Below are 12,697 nucleotides of genomic sequence, written 5' to 3' on the forward strand. Positions count from 1 at the left end.
ATTATACACTGAAAAGGGGGAGTTGTACAATCTGTAAATTATATTTTTGGCCAGGCATGGTGGCTCACCCCTGTAATCCCAACACTTTGGGAGGCCAAGGCAGGTAAATCACTTGAGGTCAAGAGTTCGAGACCAGTCTGGCCAACATGGTGAAATCCCATCTCTACTAAAAATACAAAAATTAGCTGGGCCTGGTGGTGCGTGTCTGTAATCCCAGCTACTTGGGAGGCTGAGGTAGGAGAATCTCTTGAACCCAGGAGGCGGAGGTTGCAGTGAGCCAAGGTCATGCTACTGTACTCCAGCCTGGGTGATGGAGCAAGACTCTGTCTCCAAAAAAAAAAAAATATATATATATATATATACACACACACATACACACACACACATATATATTTTTTCATTGAAGAAGAATGAATTAGGGAAATAATAATTTTTACTGATTATCATGTGGTTATTGCTGAAAATAACTTCATAGATGAGGAGGGAGGTGTTAAAAAGTGATCTGCTTCATTGACGGCCTCATACTTCCTGATTTCAAAACTTACTACAAAGCTACTTCAAAACATTATGGTACTGGCATAAAGACAGACATATAGACCAATGGAACAGAATAGACAGCCCAGAAATGAACCTTCACATGTATGGTCAAATGATTTTCAACAAGGACGCCAAGACCATTCAATAGGGAAAGAACAGCCTTTTCAACCAATGATGCTGGGGAAACTGGATATTCATATAAAAAGAATGAAGCTGGACCCCTCCCTCACACCACACACAAAAATGAACTCAAGATGGATCAAAGATCTGAATGTAAGACCTAAAAATATAAAACTCTTGGAAGAAAATGTAGGGCAAATTCTTCACAACATTGGATTTGGCAGTGATTTCTTGGATATGACATCAAAGGCACAGGCAGCAAAAGGAAAATCAGGCAAATTGAACTTTATAAAAATTAAAAGCTTTCGTGCATCAATAGACACTATCAACAGAATAAAAGGCAATTCACAGAAAGGGAGAAAATATTTACAAATTATATATCTGATAAAGGAATCATATCCAAAATATATAGAGAACACCTAAAATTGAACAACAAAAACCAAACAACTCAGTTAAAAAATGGGCAAAGGACTTGAACAAACATTCTCCTAAGTCATACGAATGGCCAATAAGTACATCAAAAGATGCTCAGCATCCCTAATCATTAGGGAAATGCAAATCAAAATTATAATAAGATACCACTGGCTGGGCATGGTAGCTCACGCCTGTAATATCAGCACTTTGGGAGGCTGAGATGGGTGGATTGCTTGAGCTCAGGAGTTTAAGACCAGACTTGGCAACATGGCAAAACTCCATCTCTATTTAAAAAATAAAAAACATACCACCCCATACTCATTAGGGTGGCTAAATGGCTACTATGAAAACAAAACAAAACAAAACAAAACAAAACAAAATAACAAGTGTTACTGAGAAGGTGGACAAATTGGAATGCTTCTGTACTGTTGGTGGGAACGTAAAATGGTGCAGCCTCTGTGGAAAACAGTGTGGTTAGTATCACTAAACTGTAGACCTGAAGTGATTACGATGATCAATTTTATGCTATGTGTATTTTACCACAATAAAAAAAACTTTAAAAAACTAATAGAGTTAAATAAAAAATTCTTTTCTTTTTTTTTTTTTTTTTTTTTTGAGACAGAGTCTCGCTCTGTCGCCCAGGCTGGAGTGACGCAATCTCAGCTCACTGCAAGCTCTGCCTCCCGGGTTCACACCATTCTCCTGCCTCAGCTGCCCGACTAGCTGGGATTACAGGCACCCGCCACCACACCTGGCTAATTTTTTTGTATTTTTAGTACAGACGGGGTTTCACCATGTTAGCCAGGATGGTCTTATCTCCTGACCTTGTGATCCACCTGCCTCGGCCTCCCAAAGTGCTGGGATTATAGGCATAAGCCACTGTGTCCGGCCTAAAAATTATCATCTTTTTAAGAAAAGAGGTATCTGCTATGGGTGTCAAATATGCTGGGTACCCCATAGACAAGGGGAATGGGAAGTTGGGAAGTCTTGGATATCAGATACTTGGTAGAAGCAAAGAACAATATCAATCATGGAGGGCTTCCTGGAGGAGGTGATATGGTTGGGTTGATGCTAGGCCGAGGAAGAATTACAGTAGTGAATGACTTCGCCTCAGTGCCCATCTAGGCACTGTCCGTTGGTTCAGTTCTTCATGGTTTCCAGGGAGGCAGGGAGCTTGGAATACCCACATTGCTGTCACTTGGCAACCAGGAACTGGTGGCTGCAGCCACCGGCCAAGTTCTTTCTATCATCCCGGGCCCTCATCTCTGGCATGGGCTCTTGGTAGTGGGGGCCCAGACAGGGAGGCACCCACCACCTGCTTCCTTTCTCAGCCACTCACAGCACTTACAAGGGCAGAATGGGACTCTTGCTGATGTAGGTAAGTCCACAGAAAGTGCTGGATGAATCAGGGGCAACACACACACACACACACACACACACACCCCAGCCCCAGGAGGTCCTCCCATTTGCTCCCATCCCTGGAGGACCCTGGGGTTCAGGACAGGTGGAACATAGTCCTGGCCTTCACGGGATTCACAGCCTGGTTCAGGAGATAGAGTTTACCTCATTCTTTCAATACACTGATGCCAGTGCCTATTCCATGCTGGCTGCTGGGTTACAGACTTTCCAAGGCATGGCTCACCCCTGGTCAGGGGTGTGGGAGGACATAGCAGTCCGCACTACAACACCCTCATCACCCTTCAGCAGTCACCTCTACACGCAGACTGCTTTCTCTAAATTATGCGACTCTCTGCCTGAGGGCCTTCCAGGACCCCAGAAGCAGCTCTCAGCCTGTGGCAGATGCTCTCAAATGGAAGAGCTCTGAGACATGCCCCATACTGCCTCCCAGAGTTCCCAGGTAGGTGTGCGGTCCAGTTGCCCGTAGAGGTAACTGGCTTCATCACACTCCCTCTGCTGGCTGCCTTTCCTTCCTGTCTCACTTCCCTACTCCACTGCCCCCACTGCTATTTCCTGGAATCAGCTCCCAGATAAACCACTCAAATCCCTGTCTCACCATGGGCTTCTGAGATAATACTTGTTAAGACAGGGATGATGGTGTAGAAGAGGGAGCCAGCGTTCTATAAGATGCCAGCTACAACCAACTGTATGCAAAGCAGTGTTGAACCAAGGGGTGGGGATGACGGAGCTGCCTGCCCTGGTGCAGACAAGGAGTGGGTACATTTGCTGTAAAAAACTTTAAAGTAGTAATAAAAGAGACCAAAAGTCAGTCCACTTTTTGCTATCATCATGAACCAGCAATTTACATCAACTTCAATGATAAAATTCTCCACCTGACTAAGGCTGATAGCTCTCACTGTCCCATGCCCACCCCTTGGTACCCCACTGACGCCAAGCACACTGAGGAAAGAGCAGTTAATCATGGGCAAAGAGATGAGGGAAACCTCACTCAGGAGGCAACATTGACCTTCTAATCACACACAGCTAGCTGCATTCCACCACGCCTTTGCACATACTGTTTCCTTTTAGTGGAACACCTTTTGCTCCTAAATCCACTTTTTTTTTTGAAGACAGTCTCGCTTTGTCACCCAGGCTAGAGTGCAGTGGCTTGATCTCAGCTCACTGCAACCTCCACCTCCTGGGTTCAAGTGATTCTCCTGCCTCAGCCTCCCAAGTAGCTGGGATTATAGGTGCCTGCCACAACGCCTGGCTAATTTTTGTATTTTTAGTAGAGACAGGGTTTCACCATGTTGGCCAAGCTGGTCTTGAACTCCTGACCTCGTGATCTGCCCGCCTCAGTCTCCCAAAGTGCTGGGATTACAGGCGTGAGCCACCGTGCCTGACCAGTGCTTTTTTTTTTTTTTTTTAATTTAAACACTAGACAGTGAGCCCTATAGGGACAGGAACCTGTTCATCTGTGTCTGGCCCACACTAGGCACTTAGGAATGGGCTGCCACTAAGTAGGCACCTTAAGTGGACACCCTGCACTATGGTTCATGGCAGCCCAGCCTATCAAAGTTTATTGATGGAATGAATCTGTAGAACTTTTCCATAACTGGATAAGGGTATCACAACAGAAGGGACAGAATAAGCAAAAGCAGGGAAGCCCGAAAGTGCAGAACTTCTCAGTAGAAAGGGCAAATAGCTTTATGCCACAGGCAGTACATCTCAGAGTGGAGTTCCACAGCCATCAGCTTTAGTGTCGTTCAGAATGTGGTCAACATACATGCACTCTTCCTCAGACCTTCTCATCCAGAATCTCTGCAGAAGGAGTTCAAGAATCTGGGTGTCTCAAGGAAACTCTAGGAACACAAAATTTGGAGAGGCACAGGACCAGCTGACAAAGGGAGTGGTGAACTATAAAGAGATAAGAGTGGCCTGATTGGGTTGGGGCTAGGACAAGAATTCATTTCTTCATTCAGTATTCATTCTTTCTTTCAATAAGTATAGATTGATCCCAGATGGCATTCAGGTACATATGTGCACAAGGTAGACATGCTCCCTGTTTCTTTGTCACAGTCTAGTGGAAAGACAGTCATTAAATAAGCAAAGAAATAAATACCCAATATAGTTTCAGGTTATGATTAGTGCTTTGCAGGGAAAAAAAAAAAAAAAACAGGAGAGGGGTTAAAGACTGGAGAAGGTTATTTGGATGGAATGGTCTGGGAAGCCCTCTATTGAGGATGGTAGGAGTGAGGGATGGAGCCACTAGAAATGAAGAAGCAAGACACGTAGATATTTGGGAAAAGAGCATTCCAGGAAGAGGAATGCAAAGGCCTAAACAGAACACATGAAAGAGGGAAAGTGGTTGGGAAGCTAGATGCTGGAGGATCAGACCAGGGTGGAAGCAGTGAAGGTGATGGGAAGTGGTCAGATTCATAATATATTTTGAGAGTGAAGTCAACTAGCTTTGCTGTTGGACCATATGTAGCTGTGAGAGAAGGGGAGCCAAGGTCATTGCAGGTATAAAGGGGATGGGAGGACAGTTGAAGGAGATTGAATCAGAGAGGTACAGGACTGGCAGGGCTGGGGCAGGAGGTGGCAGACCACATGCAGGTTCCTGCAGACCACGGGGAGGACTTTACTTTTCCATTGAGTGTGATGGGAACCCTGTGAGATTTTGAGCTGAGGGATGTGATCTGACGTGTTTTCTTTTTTCTTTTTGTTTCTTTTTTGAGACGGAGTATCGCTCTGTTGCCCAGGCTGAAGTGCAATGGTGAGATCTTGGCTCATCGCAACCTGCACCTCCCGGGTTCCATCGATTCTCACGCCTCAGCCTCCTGAGTACCTGGGACTAAAGGCGTGCGCCACCACGCCCAGCTAATTTTTGTATTTTTAGTAGAGACAGGGTTTCACCATGTTGGCCACGCTGGTCTCAAACTCCTGACCTCAAGTGATCCACCTGCCTCGGCCTCCCAAAGTGATGGGATTACAGGCGTGAGCCGCCACATCCGGCCGATCTGACCTGTTTTCTAACATAATCTCTCTGGTTGCGAAGTGCAGTACAGAGAGAGACAGGAATGGAATGGGGCAGTTCCGAGGCTGATGCCAGGCGTCCAAGTGAAAGATAACAGGAGCTTGGACCAGGTTGGTGACTGGGATGGGGAAACTAAATTTATTTGGGTAAAAACAATAAGTGGATTTCATGAAACTTGTTGACGTAATGGGTGGTAAAAATCATAAAGGGGGTAGTCAAATAAATGATTGAAATTTGGTAATGGGTCAGGAGCTTCAGCTCTGCAGGCAGCAGTTGTGTCTTCTTGGAAAAATGGTTTCAACTCTCAGCCGTTTTGTCATCTGCAAAATGGGGATAATAATGGTACATCATAGAGTTGTTGAGAAGGTGATGTAAAGGTTTTAGTACAGGATGTAGCACACAATAAACACTTAATAAATGTTATCTTAGAAGCCAGACTGCTAGGTTCCTGTAACCATCTCAGCCATTCACCCGCTGGCTGTTGTCATCTTGGTCAAATTAGCCCTCTGTGCCTCAGTTTCCTCATCTGTGCAATGAGGCACATTAATCGTTAATATCAACTGCATAGAGTTGGGTTGTGAAGATTAAATAAATGAATACAAGTAAAGCATTTAGAATAATGTGGCCGGTAGTAAGCACTGCGTACGTATTAACGATTATTAAGAATGTATTTTAGCCACATTTCCCAGCCCCTTCCCCGGCCTAGCATAACCCATTTTGTGCATGGGAAGTCTGGCTCTCAGCAAGGTGGCCTCTTGGAGGGCGCTGTGCCTGCGTGAAGCGATCCTGTCGGCCGCGGCGAAGACCCAGGTTCCGGCTTTGAGGGGCCACGCCCCGCGCGGTCCCTGGCGGAACCTTTTAGTTCTGCGCTCGCGTTGCCAGCCCGGCGCGCCTCACGCAGTTGCGCCCGCTCCTGGGGCTACTTCCGGCGGCCCCGCCCCGCCCCGCCCCGCCCCCGGGCGTCTCCATCTTGGTCTCAGGTGTAGACTCTGCCAGAGCTAGCGCAGGAGTCAAGCGGAGTTATAGCTACCCGGGCCGCGGAGCTGGCTCACTGCACTACCCCCTCCCCCTTCTCTCCTCCAGACGCCGAAGTCGCTGGCGCTCATGGCGGGCCTGGAGGTACTGTTCGCATCGGCAGCGCCGGCCATCACCTGCACGCAGGACGCGCTCGTCTGCTTCTTGCATTGGGAAATGGTGACACACGGCTACTACGGCTTGGGTGTCGGTGACCAGGTACGCCACGGAGCCGGCCAGGGTGGAGGAGGGAACTGTCTTCTGTCCAAACTCAGAGGCCCGGAGGCCTTGTCCAGAGCGCCCGATTTCCCCGCCTTTCCCAATGCAGGGCCTGGGGCACATGACGGCGTTGGTAAAACCTGCGGGTCGGAGGTTACTCACCTGCTCCAACCCAGCCCAGAGTCCCTCACAGCACAGCTGGCACAACATGATTTGTAAACTCAAGGGCAGAAACTCGCTTCAACACAGCCTGGCAGCCTCTCAGGCCAGGACTGTGTGGACCTGGCATTCCATAGAATGGAAAAGAATCCAGACAGGAGTTTAGCTCCCCAGAGCACTCCTCACCCACCTAATCTCCTCAGAATTCCTTCCCACCCAGCCTCGGGGTGAGGGGACTGACTCAGTTCCGCCCTGATACCACACTAGAGCCTCCACCAAACATCTGGATCCAAGCACAGGTACGGGAGTGAGCTTTGACCTACTCAGCCCCAGGCCACGGCCCTTTTTTCACCCCTTAGCATGGGCCCAGAGAGTTCACATGCCTTTCACGCTTTACTGAAGGGCCCAGCGTAGTCCACTCGCTACTGCCATCCCCAGCTTAAGCTCTAGGAAACAGTCCCCCCTAGAATCGTATACACATACAGCCTGGATGTGAGAGTCATATAAGATTTTCTCCTCATAGCTGTCCCCATAGGGCCAGCCCACTCCACTCCCATCCCCAGGCTCCACCTCTTACACCTAGGGACGTTGTTGTCATCCCCACCGAGTTCCAGGACCGCTGGGCCCAACCCACCTCACTAAGTCTTTGCTCTAGCATTCTTCTGTCTTTCCTGTCTCTTCCCTGTGACCCTCATCCCCCACATCCACATCATCCTAGACATCTGCTTGCTGGGACAACTGGGCCTGCCTACATGCGTGCCGCTCACTGTCACTGTTCTCTCTCAGAACCAAGACCAGCCATGGGAAACAGACCACCCCATCACCCTTCCTCTCCTTTTTGACTGCTTCAGTCCTCAACTCCTCTAATCATTTTTTTTAGCTTCTCAAATAGAGTCTTAATTCTCCTCTCCTGACATAGCTTTAGGGACCTATGTCTTCAAACTTGTTTTGTACATTCTGAGCACTTAGGCAAGTATCCCCTTTCCCCTACCCCTCACTGCTGTCCCTATTCCTCTCTGTCTCTTAGAACTAAAGACCAAGGGCGAGGTGGCGGGCGCCTGTAGTCCCAGCTACTCAGGAGGCTGAGGCAGGAGAATGGCGTGAACCCGGGAGGCGGAGCTTGCAGTGAGCTGAGATCCGGCCACTGCACTCCAGCCTGGGCGACAGAGCGAGACTCCGTCTCAAAAAAAAAAAAAAAAAAGAACTAAAGACCAAGACCACGATACCCCTCTCACACTTTACCTCCTTCAGCAGGAACCAGAGCCTAAAAACTGTCAGGGATTTCTGGCTCTTCCCCCGCCCGCCCCCGACCTCAGTTATCTCACTGGGACCCCAGGTACACACTCAGGATCCCCATTCCCACCTCCAAACTCACACATACTTCATCTCTCAAATGGGCTCTATGACTGGAGATGAGGATGGAAAAGAACAGCCAGCCTTTCACACACACACATCTGGAAGCAGGAACCATTTCACCTTCCCAAACACATCTGTCCCTGTCCTTTCTCTTTGTGCTGCTCTTCATTCCACATACCTTCCAAATGCCTTTCAGCATTTCAGACCTTAGTACCAGGTAGAGACACATTTCAGTGTCAGGCCCCTGTTTCAGTGCATAGTCCCCCTAACAGAAATCTTGTCTCCCCACTTGTCCTACTCCAGCTTTTTAATCTTGAGCAGCTCTTCACTTGCCCCAGTCATTTAATTTCAGCTTTTCCTAGATTCTTCAAAGAAACTGGTATCTGGGATGGTGCAGGGGACAGTGGGGCTGAGAAGAGGAGTAAGATTTGATTTTGACCTGGGAGCTCCTCCATTGGCCCTCAGCTCTCTTGTCCTTCAGATGGAACAGCTGTGCTCTGCACTGCCCCTTCTCATGTACCTCACTCCCCTTACCCCTAACTGGCTACTTCTACTCTGCCACACTGTCAGAACCCTGTCCACCTCTGCTCTGGAACTTGTTCTAGAGGGTGTGCCTGATGCCCTTCTCTTCTTGCCATTCCACAAATAAATATCAATCGCTGTGAATCTGCTCCCACCATTCTTACCCTCACTCATCCTGTTGAATCACTTTGACAGTTTGGGAACATCAGTTCACATAAGTCGATACCTTCTTTTAGCTGGCATTATCACCTTTCCATACACTCAAGGCTGCAAAATTTTTGGATGAAATGTACAGAAAGAATACAATCTCATTTTAATACTGTTTTTTTCTGTTGTTGTTGTTGTTGTTGTTGTTTCCAAAAAAAAAGGCCTTTACCAATTCCCCAAGGTCCATCTGATTTTTCTCTGTTCATGGTGCTATTTTTTGAACTTCTGCAGGCCAGAAAAAGATGCTGGTTTCAGAAATCTTTGGGGAGGCCCAGGAGCCTGGGGAATGGGGTTTTTGTAAGGCATTGCCACCTTTCTTCCTGAATCTTGCATGCTCTTGAAGGAATGGGTGTTTGGATTGCAAACTAGAGTGTGGTGTATTTTTGCTTCTCTCTGCCTTTTTTCCTTGATTGCCAGTGGGGCTCAGGTTGCACTTGTCCTCCTGTCACTTCTGCTGAGTCTACTTTCATTCAGAGTGGAAGCTGGAGAGGCATCTTTCCTGTTAGTTTATTTAAAAGGAGGTTTAATTTTTCAGCCTGGGGCCAGCCAACTCAGCTGACTTGATTGTATTTTCCAAGCTCAGAGGATATTTGTGTTGCCTCTCCTCCCATCTCCTGTTTCCACCCTTCTGGGGGTGATAACAAGAGGAAGGTCCAAGAGTGTATGCTTGACTACACAAGTTGACAGTTAAATGGAAAGCTAGATTGTCTGCTTTCTCTTAGGTTTTACCTCCTCTGTTATAGGGGAATTGTGTACGTAAAACTTGATTAGAAGACCAGTGCAGCCACTGGCTTCAACAAAAATCCAATCTTAGAATTTGGATTTCTTTCTTGATGTTAGAACCACTCCTTGCAAGAACTTTACAGCTTTGCCAAGTGGTTTAGGTGGCAAGGGGATAGGTAAGGGATGACTTAGGTGGTCATCGACATAAGTTAGATAATTTTGTTTTCTGTTGTGGAGAATGTAAGGATTGTGATGAAAGAGAGAAAATGCCCAAAATGATCTGTTTAAATTTCTTTGGGTGCATGTTAGCTCAGAGGCATTGGATCAAACTCATGACCATTAAAGAACGCTTCCAGTGCCAGGATTTTACCTAGGAAGACAGTTATCTTTATTCTTTTAGGGCCATCTTATGGACCTGGCTGGGGAAAACCTTCTCTAGCCATAGCCTGGGGCAATCAGAAGCTCTGAATTCCAAGTACAACCCTACAGCTGACTTGCTGAGACCTTGGTCAGCTCTCTGACCCTCTCAGGCCTTAGAATTGTCTTTCTTTTTTTTTCCAAGATGGAGTCTCACTCTCAGGCTAGAGTGCAGTGGTGCGATCTTGGCTCACTGCAACCTCTGCCTCCTGAGTTTAAGCAATTCTCCTGCCTCAGCCTCCCCAGTAGCTGGGATTATAGGTCCCCGCCACCATGCCTGGCTAATTTTATTTTGTATTTTTAATAGAGACGGGGTTTCACCATGTTGTCCAGGCTGGTCTCGAACTCCTGACTTCCAGTGATCTGCCTGCCTCTGCCTCCCAAAGGGGTGGGATTACAGGCATGAGCCACTGCACTCAGCCTCAGGCCTTTGATTTTTCATCAGAGGAAGTTAAACCATGTGACTGCGTACTTAGGCTACTTTCCAACTGTGGCTTTCTGGGACTCTTGATATTTGATGTCAGGGTTTACAGGGCAGTTGCATGCCATGTTTGGCCTGATATCCCCAGGGTCTGTCCTCTGTTTACTGGGAAACATCAGTTGCACTGCAGTTAGAGACAGCAGTTTCACCTGACTTCAGGGATTTTCTGTAACTCTGGAAGCCAAAGGTGATGGGGAGGTGAGCAGACCAAATTGTTTATATTCCAAGAGAGAACTGTGGTGGTTTGAATGCTGTACGTGGAGGATATAATATAAATTTAAAGGCCTTTGACAGAGCAAAGATGAGGATGTCATCAAATTTCTGGCTTCCAAAGTAAACAAATCCATAACGCTAAGCACTAAACATATTTGGGAAAGTTACCCAGTTTGGGGTGAGGGGATAGTTTCTCTTTCTCAGAAGAATGGTTTGATTAGTTTCATTTTTGTTTTTCCTCACTCTCATTTCTGTGCTTCAGGCCTGTGAATTTCATCCTCATCCAGCCAGGTTTTAAACCATGCCAGCTGTGACATCCTGAATTTTATTTGGATTCTCTTTCCCCAAAGGATTTCTGAGCACCAGGGGTGACCAAAGAGGACAGGCCGGCAGTTCTCAATGTGTGGTCTCCCCTTGTCCTTAGTGTGTGAAGTTTTGCTTTGCTGGACCTTTGTCTTTTCCATTTTCTTCATCTCCAGTCCCACTCCCTCCCGCCGTATTCTCATGACTGCAGATCTTCCCAGTCCACCTGACCCATGGTGAGCAATATAAATATACATCCATGAAAAAAGATTCTAACTTTTTTTTGTGCTTTTTAAAATTTTTACATAAAGGTACTGGAGTGTAAACCTCATTTTGGGGGGAACTTTCCTTTAAATCATATTTTTTATTTTATATATAATACTATCATTAGATCTGGTTTGTTCCTTCTGACTGCTAAATAGTATTCCACTGTAAGCATATTTTGTATTTTATCTCCACTTTGGCTACCTTAGCCAAGGCTATAATGAAGATCCTTTGTTATGGACCCTGTGCACAGGGTTTCTTCTGGGAGTAGGGATTTTAAATTATAGGCTATTGGCTTACTTAATTGCACTAAAAACTGCCAGATTGCTCCCCAAAAGGGCTGTATGAGTTTAAATGCCCACCAGCAGGGACTAGAGGTTCCCATTCTCCCCACACCTACACAGACATCTGGCAAAAAGTAGAAAACTGGGTAATAACAGTCCGAATCGTATAACTTAGTGTCTCATTATTTCAGTTCTGCTTCTCTGATTGCTAGTAAAATTGAATAACTCTTTAAATACTATTAACCGCTCTTTTTCTTGTTCGTATCTTTTGCCACTTTTTGGAGTTGCCAGTTGTTATTGTTCATTTTCCAGGCATTCCCTTTATGTAGAGGTTATTAATTTCTTTCCTTTGCAGCCATAGCAAATGTGTCTTCCTAGCCTGTGGCTGCTTATTAACTTAGTAGTGTCTCTGTTGAACAGAAGCTTTCAGTTACAAACAATGTCAAAGGCAGCATTTTTTTTCTTTTATGAATCTTGTTTAAGAAATCTTCCCCACCTGGAAATCACTATATTATTTTTCCTGTAGAAATAATTTGAGAACTATTTCTCAAACTTTAGTATGGAAAGTCTTAGGATTTTTTAAAAAGAAAAAAGGAAGACGTCACAACTCACAATAAAAGATGTATTTTACACCCACCAGGCTGACAAGCATGAAAATGGCAAGCATTTTACCCCTACTAGATTGGCAAGCAACAATAGCAATGTTGCCAACTACACGGAGCAACAGGAGCTTTCATACATTGCTAGTGGGAGTATAAATCAGTAACTCTTTAGAAAACAACTTGACTTTATCTTGTAAATTAAAAGCTTTTCCTCCATGCATACTCTATAGAAATTTATCCATGTATGTACCAGATGTGTACAAGAATGTTCATAGCAGCATTGTTCATAATAGCAAAACAAATAAGCTGGGAAATACTCCAAATCACCATCAACAAGTACATGTATAAATTGCAGCATAGTTATACAGAATGCTGTGTAGCTGTGAATGTGAATCAGCTGTAGTTAAATGCATTGACATGGATGCCT

General features: G+C 46.0%; 1 protein-coding gene across 7 annotated transcripts in view; it reads left to right on the forward strand.

Moving 5' to 3' along the window:
* Positions 1 to 2,267: 2,267 nt before the first annotated feature.
* PSMF1 (proteasome inhibitor subunit 1) overlaps positions 2,268 to 12,697 on the forward strand; it is a 47,875-nt gene continuing 37,445 nt past the window's right edge. For 3 of the 7 annotated variants that reach the window (XM_025398220.1, XM_025398222.1, XM_025398221.1), the window contains exon 1: positions 6,318 to 6,739. In XM_025398220.1, coding sequence (XP_025254005.1) covers positions 6,611 to 6,739 — 129 coding nt within the window. In that variant the 5' untranslated portion in view covers positions 6,318 to 6,610. Of the gene's footprint in view, positions 2,450 to 6,317; positions 6,740 to 12,697 lie in introns of those variants that run through there. The other 4 variants (XM_025398218.1, XM_025398219.1, XM_025398224.1 and 1 more) reach the window with 4 other exon arrangements.

This window comes from Theropithecus gelada, chromosome 10 (genome assembly GCF_003255815.1).
Source record: "Theropithecus gelada isolate Dixy chromosome 10, Tgel_1.0, whole genome shotgun sequence".
Classification (NCBI taxonomy): Eukaryota; Metazoa; Chordata; class Mammalia; order Primates; family Cercopithecidae; genus Theropithecus; species Theropithecus gelada.